This window comes from Rhyacophila brunnea, unplaced genomic scaffold (genome assembly GCF_057557595.1).
Source record: "Rhyacophila brunnea isolate RB1 unplaced genomic scaffold, BYU_Rbru_1.0 scaffold_17, whole genome shotgun sequence".
NCBI classification, from domain to species: domain Eukaryota; kingdom Metazoa; phylum Arthropoda; class Insecta; order Trichoptera; family Rhyacophilidae; genus Rhyacophila; species Rhyacophila brunnea.
The window spans coordinates 37,177,803-37,202,414 of NW_028232827.1; the positions used below are offsets into that span (position 1 = coordinate 37,177,803).

The 24,612-nt window shown below is 33.3% G+C and overlaps 1 protein-coding gene across 2 annotated transcripts in view; it reads left to right on the forward strand.

Moving 5' to 3' along the window:
* Window positions 1-1,871: 1,871 nt before the first annotated feature.
* The window catches only part of LOC147074020 (G protein-coupled receptor Mth2-like), a 77,211-nt gene continuing 54,470 nt past the window's right edge, over window positions 1,872-24,612 (forward strand). The window contains exons 1-2 of one of the 2 annotated variants that reach the window (XR_015070385.1): window positions 1,872-2,819; window positions 19,616-19,823. Coding sequence is in view for 1 of the 2 variants with exons in the window: in XM_085944682.1 (XP_085800808.1) it covers window positions 2,334-2,819; window positions 19,616-19,823 (694 nt within the window). In the remaining variant the exon portion in view is untranslated. The remainder of the gene's footprint in view (window positions 2,820-19,615; window positions 19,824-24,612) is intronic. The other variant, XM_085944682.1, reaches the window with a different exon arrangement.

Sequence of the window (24,612 nt, forward strand, 5' to 3'; positions counted from 1 at the left end):
TACTCAAAACTAGTATTCTCCAGTTAGTGTGTTCTGTCAGAACAGAGACGATATTACCTCCTACTGCATTTTGTGAATCATTAATTTTTTTGTGGAATTTTTGAATAAGTTAATTTTATAATTTTAATATTATCTACTGTTATTGTTAACATTTTGTTGTTACAGCATCTTATTGTTGCTCTCTTTTTACTTGTGTTTTTCTTTCTTATTATATTTAATATATTACGACGGTTAGACATTACCACACAATATAGCAAGAAGTCACAAGTTTCAAATAAAATGGAAGGACGGTTTGGACATGCGTATATCAGGTGAGGTAATGCGCGTGTGTCGCACGCCAGCCAGTCCTTTGCGGAGAGACGCAACGATAATATGAAGAGTATAGCCGACCACAACTGGATCTAAAATTAATCATTTTACTCTCAAACATAAAATAACTAAACAAATCTGCTTGGCGTTTTAATACTTTTTTGTATGATGTAAAAAGTAAATGACCATACGCTATGACCTAAGGCCACGGCACTGGATTGGGAATTACAATGGTAGTGCTGGTTATCGATTATCTTCAGATATTTCAATCAACCAAATTTATTTATTTTACATATAATGAACATAACAAATTATAAATTCAAAACGTTCACGACATGACATAAAATAAGTGTTTTTTAAACAACATAGTAACAATTTTTAAAATAAAAATACAGAGAAGTATGAGTTAATTATACAATAATTAATAAAATAAGAAATGAAATAAAATAACAAAAATAAAAGTAGATGGAAGCACACAAAGTGAACTATTGATAGACCCTATCTTAAAAACTTATAAAACAGCGTCCACCTAAATTCACCCTCACGTAAGTGGAATATATCAATATCCGAAGCGATTTCATCAAACATGGTTGTTGCCCTCCCGATTGGCATCACTAATGGCAGGTTAGTTCTGCACCTTGGGAGAACAAACAACGGATGCCCTCGATTCCTAAGGTAATTAATTATCAGAGACACAGAGGCCAACACCACCAAGAATGACAGAGTTCACATTTACGCCGCGTATAAGTCTCTGATATTATAGTCGGGTCTGACCAAAGAGATTGAAAGGCTGTCTGACATATCGAACATATTAAAAGTTGAAAATGACATTAAAATATTTAAATTATGTTTTTAGAATTTTATGCTAATTTATAAAACTACCAAGCTTTTAAGTATAGTATATCTTAAAACAAATCTAGGTTTTTGTTGACTATTTTTATATGTATTATGTATACCCATTTTCTATTTTTATTTTCTCCCTCCATTAGTTTTTCCTGTGGGCAGTTGGCAGCACTGAATGTTAACATTTACGCGGTTCAGTGTTGCCGACTGTATTATAATTATAGTATTTGTACTACAATTTTGGTCCGCGTACTATGTACGATATAAAACAGGTATAGTACGCCCAAAATACTATAATTTTGAATATCGGAAAAAATATGTAAAGAGTACGAAAATTACGATATTTTCATTTGATAAATTGGTGCAAAGTACTATAATTTTGCAATATATGAAGATTTGGAGAAGTTCGAAAAAAAATCTCGAAAAACGTAAAAAAATCCCTTGACTTTAGTTTAAAATGAAATTTCTTGAATTCTTCGGTAAGAATTTTTGGTTAGAAAAGGTACCTAAACAAAAAGGGTTCTCGGAGTTTTTCACTATTATCCCTTATTTTTTTTTCTGAGGAACAAAAAACCTATACATTTTCAACAGATGACAACGCGTACTATATTTTTTCCCCAAATACTATAATTTTGGAGGCTCTCTACTATAATTCCACTTTGAAAAGATGGCAACACTGATGCTAACATTTACGCGGTTCCAAATCGGAAAATCCCGCCATTCTTTCGCGAATATTCTTCGAGAGTAGTCGTGTTTTCTATTCAATAAACACCGATTTTGATCGTAAATTATATCGATAAGTGGTGGAAATATAACCGCTCACCTGGACTAAACACAATGAATAGATAATAAAATTGATAAGAAAACTGATATTGAGATAAGAATTTTACAAGACGTCATTAGATCAAACAGTATAGTGTTATTTTATAATAAAAATAAATATAGGAAAAGGCAAAATTATGTTATTATAAATTAATCGAACAATGCAGTGTGTTGATTTTTCTATATCATACTTTATAAGTTTATAAGATTATAATAATCGTTAAAAATAACTTCACGTTTTATAGATAACATAAGTATATTGAGCAACATTATATTTTTTTAAAACTATCTATGTTTACATTGGTGGAATTTTCTCGTGTGATTGTATAAATAAAAGGTGTAAATTACTACAGTGAAAAATGGCGTTGAATTTGCGAACGATTTCGTTAATTTCTGTGATATTTGTAGTGTTGATCGTTAAAACGGATTGTCGAACTCCTTGTTCCATACACATGAGTGTGAATATATCTGACGGGACAACTTTGTCCAACGGCTCTATCTTACACGAAGGTTTAGTGTACTCACGCCGTCAGTTTTTCAAACACCAGGGGAAGAATGTGACAAGCCACATAAGGGGGTGCATCTGTCTACTGAAGAAGTGCTACAGAAAATGCTGTCCACAGGGGCAAGCGATGATAGGCAAAACTTGCAGTGTCAGTGCCGATCCGATGGTACACCCGTTCAGGCCGCCGGTTTATTCCAACATCGAACATTTGAAGAATGTTAATGTTGAAGAGCACTTTGGGGTGGTGTATGGAAATCCTTGCTTCAAAGGACATAGATATATGTTGAATCCTTATTCAAAATCTGACCCGGTTCCAGAAGACGTCTTTTTCATGCAGATGGTAATATTATATTCATATTTTATTAGGGTAAAGCAGTGGCGAAGGGTGGAGGTAGGCTGTAGAGATCCGATATACCTAAATAGTGCGTACTAAACTTTGTCAGTCATACGTATTTTTATTCATTGAACTAAGACTGCAATTAACAGATGATGTTGGCTAGTTTTTAAAATTCAATTAAACCATGCGAAAACCAAGCCATAATAGATAATAGTCAAATACTCATCTATGTATAAAATATCTATAATTATGACATTAAACCATACATAATTTTGGATATTTGTTAGATAGAATAATATTTTTTTATATATTATGTATTATGACATGGTTTAAGCAGGGTTTAATAAATTTAAAAAAATTCACCAACTACTAACACGTGTAATATGTATTCTTAATTCAACGAAAAGAAATAAGTATGAATGAAAAAGTGTGCACAATTTTGTCGGATCGCTCAAAGCATACCAAAACTATTATGGTTTGGTTTAGGCAGAGTATAATTGATTTTTTAAAAAATAACTAACTCCATCTGTAAATAATTGTAGAATTAGTTCAATAAAAACAAATACGTATAACTGACAAAGTTTAATGTGCACTATTTATGTTTGATATTAACAGCCTACCTCCACCCTTCGCCACTGGGGTAAATATATAGTACCTACTCCATATCAAATTCAAAAATTCAATTCAAATTCAGTTATTTATTGTACATATAATGAACACGGCAAATTATAAATGCAAAGCGTTCACGACATGACATAAAGTAAGTATTAACTATTTTCAAATAAAAATACAGGGTAATATGAGTAAATAATACAACCATAAAACAATAAAAATAAAAGTACACGAAAGCACACAGAGTGAACTAGGTTGATATACCATATCTTAAAAACTTATAAAACAACGTCCACCTAAATTCCCCTCTCACGTTAGTGGAATATATCAATATCCGAAGCGGTTTGATTAAACATAGTTATCGTCATAATATACTTTGAAAAACATCCCGTACTAAACAATTACAATTAATATAGAAACCACAATTATTAGCATTGACACCACACAAGTTTGTGTAATATAAAACAATAAAAAGATATTTCATTACAATCATTACCAATAATAATATGATTTGATACGAGCTAACGATGATAGAACCAAATGAGGTAATGGCGGTCACTAATCTTTTAATTGAGTTCTAATGGAGTTCTTGACGAATGCGCCTGGTTCCATAGTATGGTCTCTTGGGACACAGGCGGAAGATGAAAAAATTCACCAACTAGGTACCAACAGTCTTTGTTCTGCCATCGCGTTGAGTTATAGTTATAATATTTCCTATTTGCCTTACATAGTATAAATTGGTGTGCACAATATGTGAATTTTAATTTTTCACATTACATGCCATTTATGAAGTATTTTTTTTACCAATATAGGTATACATAGAGTACTGTATCTTTAGATTGATGAGGTATGAGATACACGTACTAATTTTTCTACATCATTTGTGTTAAAAATGACGCTTCCCGGTTTGCGTCCGATTTCTTGACTACTACCTTGGCGGATCTAGAAAATGGATTAATCGTCAACCATTCGATTTGAAACGTAGTAAAATATAATATGTTATGTATATAATAATAACAAGATAAAAATAGCTTTTTATATACCACGTTTTTAAATTTTCTCTTGAATCATATAAACTTGACAATTATATGTATTAATAAGTACTTTTATTGTACTTGATAGAAATACTGAATAAATATAGAATACTGAAATGTCATTTTGACATTTCATATTGATTTCCATAGTAACGCACGTATATATTAATAATTTAGTTGCTAGGACTGGACACACAAGAAAAAAATTGTACTGGACAAACAAGAATATGAGCTAATAAAAACGTGGTAAAAATAGGTGAAAGGGTTTCAAGTTACTTGTAAACATTTATATTTTGTTAAAATCGATGTTTTTTTAAAATAAATATAATAAATATAAAATATATTAAAACTATGAATTCATTAATCAAAAATCTCTACGTCAAAACATAGAAAACTTAATAAACTAAATTTTAATAATAAATATGATCATAAAATATAGGTACCTACCCATGTAATAATAAGATGGTCCTTTGACAAATTCATATTTTATAACATTTTTTTAAATTGTAAATTATCAAAAAAATGTCTCAAATTGCAAACTTCGTATTTTTCCGCTAAGTCGCGACCCGAGAACTACAGAGTTCTAAGTGAACAACTGCAGCAAAAAAGTTATGGGCTGTTGAAGTTTTGAACGCTTGTATTTTGTTAATTGTGAATGTATTCAATTATTTTTTTGATTGAATATATCAATGATGGTACTGCTATGTTGTAATTATCAATAAAACTACGTTAAAACTAGTTTTCAATTGTTAATTTTATATAAGTATCATAAATTCAGTTAGAACTTTGTCCACCTGAAACTCAAACAACTCGCCTTTACTACAAGGTTCTAACTGAAATTAGTATGGAAATCCTGGTGATTCAGGACACATAGTTTCACTTTTCATGTTAAAATAAATAAAATTCTTGAAAGTTATCTAATATAATATTTTTTCCGGAGAAAATCTATGGAAATTGTTGGAAAATGGGAAATTCGGAAAAACTTTAAAAAAATGTAATATTTGTTTAAAACCATTTAAAATGAAAATTATGTTGAAAATATAATTTAATAAAAATACAAAGTACGAAGTGCCTCTGGTAGGTAAAGAAATCGCCTAAAGCTAAAGTAATAATAATAATCTATCTACGAGGAGATAACTTGACGTGGCAGACAGAGGATAATAAAGAAGCTTCACGAACGCGTCCGACAATCATTACCTATTGGCTTGTGTCGATAATAATCTGCTATGATCATCTTGTCGTGCAGTCAATGAAACGTATTATCATTTCGATTAAATTAATATATTATTTAATAGTAGTAATAGTGCAGGATCCCATAGACCTTTCGTATACATAATATGCGGAACGCATTCTGACAATTGGAATAGGTTTTAGGGGTCACAAAGATAATTATATAATGTCGATGTTGCCAGGCGATATTAGTGGTCAATTTTTTTTATTGAGGTTTTTTTTTTTTTTCTTATAACCCACCAAAAAATGTTCTGTGTTCTTCAATAAAACCAAGAACGAATCAGGGATTGATTGAAAATGCAATAATTGTACCATGCCATCGGCATGATCGTAGAACGGTTCGTCCCATTTAAAAAAATAAAAATAGCGGGTAGTGCAATGTGTTCAAAATTATCGATTCTTAGGATCCTACTTGGCTTAAATTGTTTTATTTAGTGATATTTTTTTAATAGAATCACCCAGATTGGTTTCTTTACCATATATATGCATATGACATTAGTTTTAGTATAATGGTCAATCCAGAAACAGTGTAGGTTGCACATATAGGTAGGTGAATAAATGAAATAACGATAACCACTAACCACACTAAGTGCACTTTATTAAAAAAAAAGAAACAAGTCAAGTGTTCAAACTGCTTTAAGTACATGATCACAGTTTTTACAAACACTACTTACAGATTTGCACAATGATATAGATGTCAAAACCGATTTCATTTCAATTGTCATAATGCGTTCCGCATATTATGTATACGAAAAGTCTATGGGATCCTGCACTATAAGTAGTATATAATGTGAATGACACAGAAGAATATTTAAACAATTTATAATTATTATCAGTATCACACAATCAAACAATTCCCATTTGATAGCAACAAGAAAACAACGGAAAGTATTCAGCAAGTGGTAATTATTATTATCTAGCGTAGCATAAAATTTCCAATAATATGTTAGGTGTGTGCTTTCAATGAACATGGTACAGTTGCTACCGTGTCCGGAAACTTGTACATCTGCAGTTCGCCGTATCACACTTCACCGTGAAATATTGCATCGGAAAAATATGGCCGTGTATTAAAGACATTCCAACCTCTTTTGGTCGTATAGTACCGACATAAAATACGTGTCTAAATAAAACACGGTTCTTGTCGGTTTACAGGAAGCCAGTACCAAACAAATTTTGAAAATAGCCGATATACTGGATTATTTGTTAGGTTAGATTAGGTGTCCATTCTTGCATTCATGAATTTTGCCAAAATCAGCTATGAAAATTGAATTAATGTTCATATTGAATTTAATAAAATTGGAGACCGTGGCACAGTTCGTCGTGAGCTTTCTTATCGGTTAGTGAGACGAGATCGTGAGGACCTAATAGGTTGAGCAAGTGGCTGACATCCATTTCTCGTAAAAATAAAATCTGTTAATACCTACAAACCTCCACTCTGTGGAGGCCCATATGATCCTATTAGGATCGGACATGGTCGAAAGAATACGGCCATATTTTTACGATGCAATATTTCACGGTGACGTGTAATACGGCAAACTGCATACGTACAAGTTTCCGGACACGACCTTGACAACGACCACTTCCGGGCCTAGTATCATAATTTATCGTATATATTATTGTCTCAGATAAACGAATCTCAAAATAACCCGCGTCTCTTTTATTACGCATACGAAACTCCCCGTAGCGATGGTCTGATAGCTAGAATGCTTTATATAGCATGTAATATTATTGTGACCGCGTCAGATGGGAGAGCAGCGTGAGCTTTTAGATTAACACGGAAAAACAAATAACACTCGTATAGACGTCCCACAGCGAAGATTAAAAACCATTTCCAACTGTTCAAATAAGTTAGATTGTTCATATAATAGCGGAACTACATCCAGTAAGACGTAGTATAGTTTTTAATAATAAAAAATACGTGAAATTAAACTATTCAGAAAAATTCTTTTAAGTTTTTATAATATCTGTAAGGGACTTGTAGGCATAAAGCCCACCAACGCGGCGCTCGGTGCGCTCTCTACGAAGTAGGCTCCCTCCCACCCGCGCATTACCCTTCACCTATGTAATAAGGGGCTCAAGGAGCACAAAATAATTATTATTATCAGCGTCTCTCATAACAAAGCAATAAAAATATTATTAAATTTCTCGAGGCGTGTAATTAATATTCATGATAACATCATTATACCAGCGAAATATCGGACACGCAATAACTAAACAAAGAGTTCACTGTTATTAAATAATGGCTTCTCGCCCGTCTATCGACGACGCTGCCAGGAGCGTGATTTTGCTTGCCGTGTTCAATGATTGGATTACGTTGTATTTTCGTTAATTCGTATCGCTGAGAAGCCAAAAAACGATGAATCATGGGGCAGGTGGGCACAATGCGTCGTCAAATCCAGTGTGCGCTGGCGTATTTGATTACGTTGTATTTTCGATGATTTACGCGCCACTTGTGAAATTTTGTGCGAGAGCCCCACTTGCTACGTTAAGTGGGTTTTACGCCTTATAGTAACACCTATCAACATAAAATAGAACTAACGATCCCAGACGCTAATTAAGTACCCGTCATTCAAACTTATCATATTACATTATAATATTCCATATAATAATTAGTCGATATCAAACCTTTCAATCAAGTTGTTCACAAATTATCTCTCAATAATTGACACTATCGTTCCTGGCATACTGTGTTTGTCCGCAATATACATCAAAATAATAGAGCCGTACTTTCATGTAATGTTAAAATATATAATATGAAACAACCATAAAACAGTTGTGTTTATTAATCAAATATGTATCCAAATAAAATTTAACTAAGTAGTTGGACATCATACTAAATTCAAATATCAAACTACAAGAAAGTTATGAACAACTACAGGGGGCCAGATTTATTACACGTTTATTATATAGGTACATTGAAGAAAGTTTTCATTGGAAATACACCGTTAGTTGACATAATGCCGGGTCTACAGTGGCAACATGTCGCCGGCAACCTCGTTAAATTTTACGATAATTGTCATAATTATCGTAAAATTTAACGAGGTTGCCAGCGACATGTTGCCAGTGTGGACCCGGCATAAGATGCACCCACGTAGGTGACGTAGGCTTAGTCTTTGTCCAAGCCCCACGTTCGAACCCGCGGGTGGTCAATAAAGGCAAGTTTTTTTTGTTTAATGTGTATTTGATCCAGTGCAAGGACCCGATGGTTTGGGGCGTTTGAGCAAATGGGCAATAACTATTTTTCGTAAAAAAGTATTAATATAACCATATTATATTCCGCTTAGGATCAAACATGGCAGGTACCTAATTTAATCATTCACCACATAATAATAATATATAGATTCAGGGTTCGAAATGGACCGGAGCGCCGTTCCTGTTCGTGAAATCGGTAAAATTATCGCTCCGTCTCGTAAAAAAAATTATTTGACCGTCTAAGCTAGACAGGCCATATAATAGAAAATCTAACACTTATTTTTATGAAATATACATAAAATTTGATAACTATTTAAGAAATATCTTCAGAAAACTGTGTAGCGCTCCGGTTCGTAAACGTTTCCATTTCAAGCGCTGAGATTGTTTTACGACACGTGTTTCGCTCACATGTTCGCTTTATCAATCATACAATTGAGTTTTTGTAGTATTTATTGACAATACTGTGTGGTAGGGGATGAAGAGAAACTGTGTATGAAATGTGGGAAAAGGATGGTTGATAAAATTTATAATTGAGTAGAAGAGGTAAGGTTAATGGGAACATGGTGAGAGTGCAGAGCACCCCATCTTTTCTACTACATTTTTCACAATAAATATGGACGGATTTCGTCAATAAGATATTCTGGACTCATGGAAGCTGACGAAATCGTCCTGATCATTATTAAATTGTATAGAACATTTATTATATAATCTAATAACTTATTTATCTCTTTCTACCGAAAATTGAGAATTTTTTTTCTGACCATGTCCGATCCTAATAAGATCCACAGAGTGGAGGTTTTTATTAAATTATATTTTTTTTTACGAGAAATGGATATTAGCCACTTGCTCAACCTCTTCCATACTCTGACTCCAAACACAAATTTAAAATCAATATGTGCATTTGCCAGACCCAGGATTCGAAACCGGGACCTACAACATTATAAACCGACGCGTAAGCCGCTAGACTATGATGGACAATTAATTATTGACAGTTTGTTAATACTAATACAAGTTATAGTAGTATCATTGATATTTGCCTTATGTATTGCATTTAGTTACGGGATGCTACTCTGTTACTACTATACATTGTTTATTTTTTTTGCTATACACGAGATAGGAATAACTCTTTGGAGGCCCATTATAATGATCTTACAAGAGATCGGACATGGTAAAAAAATAATAATTATTTTTTAGCGAGTGAGTTTTTATGTCTACGTTTGGCATTTGAAGTTTTTTTTGCAATGACTGAGGATCTCGAGCTGTTTTCGATTATTCAATGTTTTGTTTAAAAAAATCTATTTTTTTTATTCGAGACATTCCTACATATACAAGTAGGTATACACGACATACCTAATAAAAAAAAGTTGTAAGCCCAGTGCTACAATATTATTTATATAGGCAATATAAGTGTATGTTCAGTGAAACATCTGATTGTTTTTAACGTTGGTAGTTATTATATTTTAATTAGCTTGGTTATTACGAGGAAGATGGGACCGACTGAATTTGCTCGTTATAAGCATTACTCGTTATATCGTTATATAACATTTTTCGCGCCACGTTCTATTTAAGCATATAATATAAAAAACCATCGTAAAAATCCTCGAAACTAGCATGGCATTCATAAACTACAAAAGAAGTTGTTTACTGTAATGAATTAGTGCTAATTGTTACAATAAGTGCTATTTTTTAACAGCACCTCTGTTGGCTGTCCTAACTTTTAGAGTGAGATAGACAGTTTTGACTGTTTAGACGGCTAACTTATTGTAACAATCATAATACTTCGATACATGGGTACATATGAAAAACTATCCTCGATAGCTGCCGATAGCAGGCTTGTGTATAGAATAGATGCACTGGTACTATTTTATTTAATACTACACCATACGGTATCAGCATAACTATCATTGATAAAAATAGACAATTAATAGAATAAAAAATAGGTTAAAATTGACAGATAAAAATGCTGGATTTCTCAAAATTAGTACGTATTTTTAAAAACAATAAAATTGGCCATAATTATTGTCCACGAGAACAAGTTTATCGATTCGCAACTAATAAAATATATCAAACAAAATTAATGTAATAATCGATAATATCGTATTTTACCAAAGCTTTTACAGGAAATCTGGTGTAATATTCTAGCATTTTAAGATACACTTTAAGCTGTTTGATGTGTCAAAAAACCGCTTGATTTAATGCCATAAGCCAGATGGGTATTCTGCAAGCTAGATGCATATTAAAAAATGCTAGTCGGACAAGGAAAACGCTGTTGGTAACTCTGGCTGGTTGTTGTTTAATTATTATGGTTGACCGAAAAAAACAGTACATACATACATACTTGAACAGTGTTTGTCCCACAGAACAGATTAATAAATAGAATTCCGATAGGCTATATTATATCCCAATACAATACATTTTGACGCAGGGTTTTGAATGTGTGAGTGTCCTACGAAAATGAACCACGCATTATAGACGTGCAATATTGTGTGTTGCAACCTTCAAATACACCAATATTGAATGAGCGTCATTTCATAAACCGAGAGCAGTTGTCAGTATTTGACGTATGACGTATTCTTGAGACGTGTTCAAGTTTATCCCGTATTCTTCCACACTCGAGATCGGTTGCCTGCTTCTCCACACCCAGTTGCTAGTATATAGTTGCAGGTATGCTCACTTCGATATGTCGTATAAAATGGGAACTGAACTGCGATAGCTTTGTCGGAAATCCGAGGATATTCTTTATTAACCGAAATCCAGAAAAGTTCATTTTTAGCGCCCCGTCGTTCCTCAATTCAACAAATTCCTTTCGAATGTATAGGAAAAGCGCTTCTACAGCATTTTTCATTGCTTGTTTTCAATGGTGGTCTGTTGAGTCTTTTGGTACATTTGTAGAGATCCTTGTCGTAGCTCCTTCTGCCAAATTTTGAGTTTATTTGTGAATCCTTCTAATTTATCAGAGCATGTCAATATATTCTCATTCTGACCTTGCATTGTTTTATTAAGTTCATTTAGGTGCTCAAATATATTATCATTTATCAGCCATGTACGCAGATTTGACTATTAAGTTTGTGTTGTATAATATACAAAATTATTTGCGTTTTTTAAGCAATACACCGGTTGCAGAGCACTGCGTTAAGGAATCGAATGATTAACTGTACCCGAGAACCAATGTATCGTATGTCCAAAAATAATGCTTTCGGAAAAACCAAATATAAGGTTTTTCATTCACTTGATGTCTTTATAGTAGAATAGGAATTTGAGGTTTCTATTATAAATGGATTCAAAAGGTAAATTGGCTCTGAAAGATGTGATAATTTAGATACACAATCTATACTTATCTTATTTTCTGCAAAATCGTACATCTGACTAATTGGCTATAAGGCACAGAGTTTTTTTTTATTTAACCCCTAAACGGCGCTAGAATTTTTCATATAATTTTATAGTGAGGATGATATTAATAGTCGAATTATCTTATAAAAACAACTTGTCACTATTAAAATCATATACATATAGAAGTTATTAGTTTTCCCGCGTAGTGTGTAATCAAAACGCATATCAATAAATCAACTTTCATAATTTTGTGACACTAATTGCATTATTTGGTTGGTAAAGATTAGATAAGCATTTGCTATCAAGTCTTCGTCACTGCGTCATGATGACCTCAGTGACGTCAAAGAAATCATATTATAGATTAGCGATCGAACGAGATTTCGTCCGCGTAAAATACGGAAATAAAAGACACACTAATTAATAAAATTACACAATGTACTAACAGTCTGATTCGATTTGAATGTAGTTTATCCACATGTTATTATTCTTCAAAACAAAATAGATATACCTACCCGCGATGGACGAGTGGTAGAAATGTCCGATTTTGAAACCATAATAATTAAGAGGTGAGTTGGAAATACTATCACCAGTTTGTATACTCAAGTTTCGGATGAAACTACCCATACTAAGTATTTGTGGCCCAATAAACTTATTCCAAAAAACTTGTGATGATATCATCGCGAGTAGCTGTTCTGTGCACTCGCCAGTTGGTAGACTTTCAACACTATTGACATTAAATGCGCACGAACGAAATAGCACTTGAATATAGGTATATTTTAATTTATTAGTCTATTGCGTTCGAATGTATGAATAATAATAGGTCATAAATTTTGTGTCGCAGCACAGTGGTGAGATGACGCACAGGCTTAGGCTTGTTATATACCGCTCAAAACATGTTTAAATTTAAAAAAAAATCATTGTTATTCATTTTTGTTAACAATAATATTGTAACCTAATAGAAAAACAACTCATAAATTTAAAATTTTATAATAAATGGGACTTTTCGACAAGCGGAGCTCAGCGTATTTTTAGCGGTTACATATAATCAATATAATTCAATAGAAGCCAATACACAGTCTGAGTTCCCTGAGCCGATACGTATTTTAAAATACTAATAATATGGAGTTGGTTTTAGTTTCAGTTGAGTACGACACTTTTGTCGCATACGCACGCCAAACGATCTATATAGTATTCCAAATACTAGTAAGTATTTTGGAACAAGTTTATATACTAAGTATTTTTTATACTGATAGTAAGTATACTTAGTCTTCAAAATTGACCAGTTTTCCCATCTCTAATAATAATTGTTTGATTAATAAAATTTGAACGTCTCTTTCTTGAATCTCGCTTTATTTCAATTGAATGTAACTCCAGTTTTATTTTCGTTGGCAGTAATCCAAAAACCATTATTATCGAGTGTCACTCAATTCAAATATTAATCTATTTCTGAGAAATTAACAGTTATAATAAAATATTAACATATGGAGGAAAAATACTACGTACTTAGATATTATAGTCCGGGATTTCTTCTTTTTTTAGTCCATATTCGCTTTTTAGTCAGAGCATAGGATACCAGACGGCGTCTCCAAGAATCCCTGTCGATTGCCAGATATCTTGCATATTATCAGGGCATCCCGTACCTTATCATATACTCATTGCGGATGCTCCTTGTCTTGGCCAGAGTCCATATACAGATACGCGGCACATCCATGATAATCCTCAAAGGCAAAGAGGTGGACGTCGGTGACTTTCATCTTATGCCGCCTCCCCGCGTTTATGGTGAAAAACTAATCACGAAGAAGCGGACTATCCGTCTAATGAGGTTAGATGCGGTGTTTTCCCAAATATCAAATGGCGAATGGAAATAATGGCTTGAATCCGGAAAGTAGCACCAGACAATTCTTGACTGGACATGGTGGCTTTGCTGGCTAATTCTATGAACTTGGTTTTGTAATCCGTTCTACATTTCAAATTTCAATGTGGCGGAGAACACGATGTGAATCACTTCCTCTGGGAATGTCTTAAAATGTATACGGGAATCGAAGAACTGCTCAAGTCGGTTCACCCAGCTGTTGGGCCCATCAAACTGTCCGATCTGGTCGTCAGAAAGGCCAATTTTGTTGCAGTTAGAAAATTTGCGGTATCATACTGCAACGTGAACATCCCTCCACTAAGATTTATGGGCAGTTTTCTATAAGCTTCTGTCACTTACAATTATGGTATTACAATTTTTACGAGCTCCTCTCTCCCATGGGCACTCTTAACTATTTACTTAAAGCCATATGTGTCGTTATATTTCAAAATCAGCCAAGTCCATAATAGATGAATAGGAGAAAACAGCTTTTTGTTTTCTCAAATACACAGTCACAAGGGTGAAAGTTTATATTATTTCGAGTATAAAATATTTAAAATTAATAAATTTCACATTTTAAAAATGCAGAAATGTTAGAAAGCCGTGGTTCTTCAGCAATTCAAAGCTTTTTACTACATTCACTACTAGGGAAGTATTTTTAGGAAATACAAATATGCACGTGCTTCTACTTAGTAACATGATAATATATTATCTTAAATATACAAATAGTCCTGAAATACATCTATACCAGTGAAGTGCATGTGTTAGAATCTAACACATCAACCTTTTAACACCCGCGGCCCGGTGAACATAGGAGAAATATTTCGCGGACCGGTATTAGCCAGAAATAATAACGATTATAGATAGAATGTTATTTATTAAATCTTATGTTTTAAAATTACTTAGTGCTACATCTACTGCTGCTTCTTTGTAAGCAAATTTGATATACGTGATTGCAGCATTGTTTCTGAGAGACGAAGCGCTGCATTAACATCCATTCGATTTCTCTGTTTGGTTTTTATTATTGACATAGATGAAAAAGTCTTTTCACATAAATAGGAAGTTGAAAAAATTACCAATCGTTATAATTCAGAAATGGATTTTTTTTTCAAGGGATATCCAAAATTGAGACAATGATTGCATTTTATGTCTGGACACCAGTGTGACATCAGAAGATAGCTCGATAAGCTTTTTTTCTCACGAGGATCAAGTGCGCATGATTTAATATCTTCCATAAAGGGATTATTAATCGAGAAGTTAGAGGTCCGCCTTTACGTAGATCTTAATTTTCAGAGAAATATTTATTAACGTTTTCAGCTAACGCTTTAAATGTTGGCTAATGATGTTGAATATGACTTTCTGGTTGATATCGGCAGCATTCAAAAATTCTCCCAGCATTTCATCAAGTGCGATCTCACCGAATCATGTAGCGATATAGTCGGTTGATAGCATGGTGAAAGCTTTCGCGGACCGGTAGTAAATTCTTGCGGACCAGCGCTGGTCCGCGGACCACCGGTTGAAGAACACTGGGTTTTCTTTCACTATAAAAAAACTAATTAAATCGATCCCGTATTGGCTGTAATACAATGTCAAGCTTTTCCGTTGGAACTAATATTATAAGACATTATTTAGAATGCTTTCAGTTCATAATTAATATATATTTTATGCAAATGACTTATACTAAATTACCAAATTGCAATGTATATTCACACCCACGATGGCCGCGCGGCTTAAGCGTCGCCCTATAGCGTCGTGGGAACTAGGTTCGAATCCTGGGTCTGGCAAGTTCACATATTATTTTTCAATTGGTGTATGAGTATGGACCTAATAGGTTTATTCAAAAATACCTAAAGCTGGACTTGGCTGATTTTGAAATGTAGCGACACATATACATTCAGTCAAAGCACACTTGAGTGCCTGACGACTTTAGTCTTAGTTAAGTGCTCTCGAGACATTCCCGTGTCATAAAAGGTATGCTCCACATTCAAATGTAGGGCCCAGTGTACGCATGTTTAAGACTGGACGTGGATACTATTTAGCGACCTTCCAGATCGCAGGAATCCGATTGGCTTACAGAAAAGGCAAACCGGGTTGAAACTTTTTTGAGACATCCAGCCGAGCCAGGTCCAACGTAGTTTCATTGCTTTTAATACGACGAGTGGCTGCATGGTTCACACCACAGAACAGACTAATAAATAGAATTCCGATAGGCTATATTCAATACACTACATTCTGATGCAGGGTTTTGAATGTGTGAGTATCCTACGAAAATTAACCACGCATTTTGCACATGCAATAATGTGTGTAATACACCAATATTTTAAATGAGCGTCAATGCATAAACCGAGAGCAGTTGTCAGTATTCGACGTATGACGTATTCTTGACACGTGTTTACGTTTACTCCGGAGTCTTCCTTACTCGAGATCGGTTGCCTGCTACTCCTTACCCGTTAGGTATTTCAGTTCCCATTATTTATTTCCCAGTTTTCTGGTCCACATTCTTATATTCTCGTTACTCGTTCTTCCACCACACACCCTGTATCCACCACAAGCATTATGTTCTCAAAGCTCAGTATACGGCTGCTCTGAGTCTCCTTTAAAAAAAATAATCTTGGCGCCTCCCCCCCCTTTATTTCATTAAATAATACAGATACCTTTTTAAAGAGTCAACGATGTACGAACACCAAAATGAAAAAAAAAAAAAACAAGGTTTTACTAAGTACTTATATATTCATTTATAAATTAATTTGTTTTTCATGCGATGAATGTGCTTCATAATCAATTTCAATAGTAGTCAATCCAAATTTATCATCGTTCATTGACAAATGGATTCTATCATGGGCCCTACATCCTGAAACGGGCCCCTAGATCAGGATCGTTCAACCACATATATAAAATATTTAATAGCCCCGAAACAGAACAGCACCGCAGGCGACTTTTTTGCTATTCATAAAATAATGTTAAAAGTGCAATATCAAACTAACCAAGAACTTAGTAAATAGATTTTTGTTTGCTTCAATATATATCTGGCGTACATGGCGAACTTATTTTTGTTGTAATTTTGATTTCCAAAGCTCCAAAATTTTATGAATGCCTTCACTTTGTCTTTTTAAATCAGTGAATGCATCAATGGTGCTTGCATTGATTTATTCACTCATTTTTTTTTAAATTTCAACCAAATACAACAAAATTATCGTTCCTAAACAAACTTGCGTGAAATTTCAACATTATGATTTGACCCTTTTATTCAGACTTAATTTTTTCACGAAATGGTCAGCGCGCTTCACAATAGTGTTTGTAGAAGTGAGGTATTATAAAATTAGTCTCCATATTATCAGACAGGTTTACAAACAACCTTTTATAGGACTGTTTTTTTGTATAGTTTATAATTAGCGGCCGTTTTATAAACTATGCATTTGCAAACTGCAAACCTGTGGCTACATTATTTTTTTCTTTAATTTTAAATAAAATCAACATCTACATATTCAAATAAATATTTGTCACATCACTTTCACTGTATGAAAATATGGATTCTGGTTTTAAGTGAATTGTGTTAAACTTTTCGCGCCTCCCCAGGGAGGTGCGCCTCCAGTTTGGAAATCGATGCCGTAAGGTGCCACGATTTTCTACCATCACTGTCGATATTTTACCCGCAAAATTTACGAGATTTATCACAGCAATTAATGGACTGTAGGTCGGGCCCCAAAATTACTGACGTCCCTAGACAAAATGCCGCCCCTGGGCAACGCCAAAATAATGCCCCATTTTTTATAAAGTATTTTTTATCATCCGTGCACGCGTCGTTTCTGGTCACCATGGACGTCGAAGGGCAACGGAAGTAAACTAAATATCGCGAGCCCGACAAGAAAATACAGTCCTGTTAAACCTTTTATGTTAATTAATACATTTTATTTCCAACCAGTGAGCTGAGTTTTTTTATGGAAAGATATTTTCGTTATTAGGTACTAAGTTTAGGTAGCTGTTTCTACATATACCCATTGATATACTACTAGATGAGCAGTTCCCATACAAGTGTCATTTTAAAAATGTACCACAAAAGATATTACGAATATCGTCTTATAATATTTCCTTGTAGGTATAATGCGTTAAGACCGTTAACATGGATTCCCGAATTTCACCCGTATTGCCCTGGCTGTAAAACTAAATTTGCGTTCTTGGAATAGTGAACCTAAGGGTGGCTGCAACGCAAAACAGACAGAGCAAGTCGTCATGCGCTGACTATTAGTTAGAGTAAGATGCAAGCTAGATCGGGCTTACCCAGTAAGTTTTAACAAAGGCCGAGTCGCTGAAAATCGGGCGCCATTTTAAGAAGCATATGATTCATCCAGTAGTATATCAATGCATATACCAAATGATTCTCCTCGATTTGCTACCCTTCAAATAACTACCGCCCCAAGCGACGCTCAATCTGCCTACCCCTACGGGACGTCATTGCCCAAAGTTGGTGGAACCCGGGGCATGAAAATAGTTTAAAATCTTATGGGAAAAGTAATTTTCCAGATTACCAAGGCTTTAAAACATTTACACAGTTGTTTCACATCGATCATATTTATTTCCTCTAATGTTATATAGCTTAAAATGATATCGTTATTATAAGTTATTATTTAAAAATTAAAAAAATATATATTTTATAGGCGCGTTTTTTGACCCCTGACATTTTATTAGGTAAGGGTGGTTAAGGGTACATTTTGCCCTGAATAATTCATTATCGTCTTCATTGATCATCAAATTCTATCTGGGGTCACAAACTCACAAACCCCTTTTCCAACGAATGCAACAACTGTAGTTTAAGTGCTAGAAGATATCAATATTTGGCCACGTATTTTTTTCGACTAATACGTGGTGTGAATGAGAACTCTGCCATTCTTGGTAATATTGACTTGTGTGTCCCTGATAACTATCTTAGAAATCGGGAGCATCAGTTGTTTGTTCTCCCGAGGAGCAGAACTAACCTGCCATTGGTGATGCCAATTGGGAGGGCAATAACTCTGTTCAACCAAATTGCTTCGGATGTTGATATATTCCATCAACGTGAGAATGAGTATAGGTGGACGTTATTTTATAAATTATTAAAATAGGGTCTGCTTAACTCATCCGGTGTACTTCCTTGTACCTATATACTTAATATTTTTTGTATTTACACATTTATACTGTAGAATAACTTAATATTGCATAATTACAGTATTACAATATACTGTTTTAATAATATTTCTTTGTTTCTAAATGTCATGTTGTGAACGTCTTAAACTTATAATTTGTAATGTCCACAATATGTAAAAATAAATTAAAATTAAAAAATTGAATTGAACAAACTCTGAACTTTTGTCCGTTTTGACTGATTTACTTTGATGACTGATCAAGGGTATTGTTTTTGTAAATCCCTTTAATAAAACAAATTTATTTATGTCTAAATACAAAATTAATCCAATCAGTCGGTAATTATTATTGTACATTGAACTTTTGACGTAATGTCAAGTAACTGTATTGTAGTTTACTAATTTATTAATATGTTTTTCTTACCCATCTAGAATGGCGATTTGTTTGTGCCCAACCGCACGGAGGGCTCTGAGACCAATGACAACTTGATGTACTGCATGGATGCATGGCCGGAGGACCCTTACTACGAAGAAGGAGACGAACGCGATTGGACCACCAAGATATTGGCACTTGTCTGCTTCGGCCCTGACATCGCGGAGTCTGCCGAGAATGACATCGTCTATATGCTACTATCAATTGGTATGTTATGAATTATATTTATAACTTGGTATTCAATATAATATATATTTTTTTGGTTATATCTAGGGATTGCAATACCGAATGAAAATGTTAATACCGGTTTTTCGGTATTTCTTATTAAATATCGGTATCAATACCGATATTTATTAAACATTAGAAAAAACAGAAGTAGGTGCTTATCAATAAATATAGCTTTTAAAATATTTTTAAAATATTATTTTATAGCAAAAACCTACATTTATTATGTTGACATTTAAAATATGTATTGATCATAATTGTAGAACTAGCGGTTTTTTACAAATAATTTGAATATATTGATAATTTTAACTAAAGCCCTCAAAAGTTCAAGTGCAAATAAGTTCGGCTGCAAGAAAAGCATCTTAAATTCAACGCTTGCAGAGTCATCAATAATAATTATAGAAGAATTGAACATATTTTACACGGATATTTCGAAATAATATTATGATAATTTGTAAAACATATTTGATTTATTTTATTATTTTGTCACCTCTGTTGGATTCACTCAATATATTTGTATTTTAGCAGCACATAACTTTGGAAATTTTTGACATTTTGAAAATCGTAAACGGGTGTGCTTTCTTAATACCGGAAACTCCGGTATTTTAGATTTTTAAAACCGGTATTTCTGTATTGATAAATACTGGAATACCGGTTTTGAAATACCGGTATTGCAATCCCTAGTTATATCGTCACCTTATTATTAACACCTCTTAAGTCTATTTGGGAAGTTTGAGGAGAAGGAAAAAACTTAATACAAACAATATTTTAAACACCTCTCTAATCGATGAATCTGCTAACACTGGTTGTGAAATACGAGGTTTTAATTCCAAATGTTTGAAATCACAAGACTTGCGAGTTTTTTTTTTATTTGTAGATAGACGAACAGCATACTAGTCTAGAGAACCGAGGTTTTGATATGATTTAAAATATTTTTTTGTTTAAATTTGGTCGAACAAAGTTACACCCAAAATAGTTGCACCCACTTTAAGTCGGTTATTCTTATAAATAACTCTTTTCATGTGATGATATATTTTTTCTAATAAATTACTTAATCCCTGTTTTCGGATTCGCTCGCGTATCATGGATAGAATCTAAGATTTGTGTGTGAAACCAAACATAGAAGACATTATTTTTCGATTAGAAAATGTGCACTGTTTTCCATTTGAATACTACAATAAATGGTAACCATAACTAAGTTGGGCATTGAAACAATATTAAAACATAACTCATATTCTAATAAACAAAAAAAATAGTTCACAAGATTTGAGAATTTAACAATTTACAACATATTCTTCTTACCGTGCCATCCCTTAGCGGAGGTCGGTCACCATCAAGGCGATCTTAGCTTTGTCGTCTGCTACCCGGAACAGTTCAGTGGAGCTGCACTCGTACCAATCACGGAGGTTCTTAAGCCACGAAAAGCGGCGCCGTCCTCTGCTACGCTTACCATTAATCTTTCCTTGAGTGACAAGTTGGGGAATTCTGTATCTTTGTCCTCTCATAATGTGGCCGAGGTACTATAATTTCCTGGTTTTTATACTACGCAGCACTTCTCGGTCCTTTCCCATTCGATTGAGAACTTTAAAATTTGTCACCCGGTCAGTCTAAGGAATTTTGACGATGCGTCTATACAGCCACATCTAGAAAGCTTCAAGTCTCCGTGACATCTACATAATTAACAAACATAATTTGAAAACATCTCATGCATATACCTACCAGTGTCGAAGAGTGCAGGTAGGCTGTTCAGATCCGCCATAAATAGTGCATACTAAACTTTGTCAGTTATACGTATTTGTTTTCATTGAAAAAGACTACAATTTACGGTACTGTTGGTTAGTTTTTAAAATTCAATTAAACCATGCGAAAACTAAACCATAGTAGACAATAGTCAAAAAATATTTGTTTATCTATAAAATATCTAAAATTATGGCCATTAAACCATACATAGCTTTGGATATTTTATTGACAGAATAATATTTTTTATCTATTATAGTTTGGGTTATGCAGGGCTTAATGAATTTAAAGAAATAATCAACAATATGTGTAATATGTGTTCTTAATCCAACGAAAACAAATAAATATGAATGGAAAAGTGTGCACAATTTTATTGTATAGCCCAAAATATACCAAAACTATCATGGTTTGGTTTAGGCAGGGTTTAATTGATTTTTAAAAACTAACCAATAATATCTGTAAAAATTGTAGTCTTAGTTCAGTAAACACAAATACGTATGACTAGAGTATGACCGAGCTATTTTCGATACCTATGAATCCCGGGATTGATAAACATAATCCCGGGATTTCGGGATTGATTTTTATCAATTTTTATGGAACATAAAATAAAAGCGAAAATATAACAGAAAAAAATACAAAAAAAAATAAATAAAAAATAACTACATTAGAAATAAACTCACTTTGAATGAAGTTTGACTTATACCCATGTGTATGTTGCCGATTCATTTTATTTATTCACATACATTATTAAAAATGAGAAAGATTGGAAAAAACAATGCTTCGCACTTTTAACAAAGTAATTCCACCATGATCTCATACGTTTTACGGGAATTTCATATTTGGCTGTCTAATTAGATTTATGAAGCGGAAAGGCCATAAGTAGATACGCCATGATTATTTGCTTTACTATTTTAAATCTCGCTAATCCATTCGTTAAGTCTTTACTATTACAAACAGCAATCTCGTATTAAATGCACATTATTATTTATATATATATATATACCTATATTTAATATTATTTATTCCATTAAACTTATTTATTTCCAAGATTGAACGTAGATATACAATATTAACAATAAATGTCTTAAATATTATTAATTATACTAGATTTATCTTTGACCGATTTTATCAATGTTATGTGTAAATATATTTTTTTTATATTAACAATGGAAAAAAATGCCAATCCCGGGATTGTCAAATTGTAATCCCGAAATCCCGGGATCAGAATTTTGGCTCGGGATTGGATTCCCTACGTATGACTAACAAAGTTTAATATGCGCTATTTATGGCAGATCTTAACAGCCTACCTCCACCCTTCGTTACTGACACCTACCTACAAGAAAAATCCTTTTGATTTAATCTAAAAAAGAGTTTTTCTAGTGCGTATATGCACGAGATGTTTTCAAATTATGAATATAACAATATTTTTTTAATTGAACAATTTTTGTTACTTACGTGTTAATCTTTCCGTTACCTATTTTTGTAGGACGTTGTTTGAAGATTGTATGATAGTTCGCAATACGCTATTTTTACACACTAGATGTATTGTAAATTATTATGAAAACATGTAATTCATCAATCATTTATTAATGTCAACCATAACAATAATATTTCTTGCATTATTCGCTATAATTGAACATTATCGTAAAACCGCTACCGGGTGTGGCTTTTCCACGTCAACCTATTATTACTATTATCAGTAATATCACTGTAAGAATAGCTAAATTAATATAAGTCATACAACTGACTGTAATACATTATTTGACTAATATTGTCCATGGTAACACTGGTAACAGTCATATCTCATATCAGTTAAAACTGTTTCTTCTTACTAATAAATTGCACTGTGCATATTTAACATAATATAATATTAAACCATACATAATTTGAAAATACAAGAAATATAAATAACCAATAGGAAAAAAAATGAAAAAAAATACGACAACCTGTAGGAACCGAAACTGCGTCTCTCGGAATACCGGCCCACGCGCATTGGCCACAATGCTATAGGCATCTTAACTAATTGCGACGAATTTTAACTAATAGTTCTCTATGAAGCGTTTTCTAAATTTAGTTACTATTGGCAATCGGATTTTGTATTTTAAATCAAAGTAGGTTTTAATTACCTTAATTACTAACCAACATCACGGATCACTCCAAGATTTTTGTTGTAACTTACTTGAACTTGCTAACAATTTTATTTAATTAACTATTTTTTTCAAAAAAGAGTGTTTTCGAATTATGTATGTTCAATTAAAAGAATGTTACATTCGTAAGTCTTGTGAATTATTCGTTGAATAAAAAAGATAGTTAATTAATACTAAACCAGTTAGTTTAAAGCAGCCAATCCACATTATGGGCAGAGTATAAAAGTTATCGTCATACGTTTTGCATAAAACAGCCAGGCTACCATCATCCAAAAATTCATTAAAAATAATATAATATCGCATTTGATTTGTAGAAAATAGACACACCACTTATATATCATTAGTCTCGAAGATTGATATAGATATATCATACAATATTAGAACACGAAGTTTTTCCAAATAAGGTTATAGATATCTGACAAAATTTTGTTATTGCAGTGTAGGTAGAGTTCAGTTGGACATACTATATTGTATTAACCCAGATTTAGGGTGTCATCTAATGCCGACGATATTAACACCAAGTTCTTCTTTGAGTCGGCAACGTTTATTTGCCTTTTTCTATGTACGCCTACAAATTCGTGTTACATTGTCACCACAAAATGCAGCTATCTTTTTATCAATCTCATGACGGCGCAATGTTCAAATTAAGTTTTCAGTCAATATTTCCGATGTCTCGCCGCGAACGGACTCAAAATCCAGCAGTTTTACGTGCACACCTACCAATGATAAAAAGTATCTAACAACAACAGGCGCTAGTTTTACTTCTTTTCTATTTGAAGTGTCGTTAGTAACACTGTCTACGACCAGTCATGACAATTTATTATTGGCAATCATTCATACGCGGAATAACAGCCGGGAGCAGCGTTAGGGTACAGATGTGATGGGGT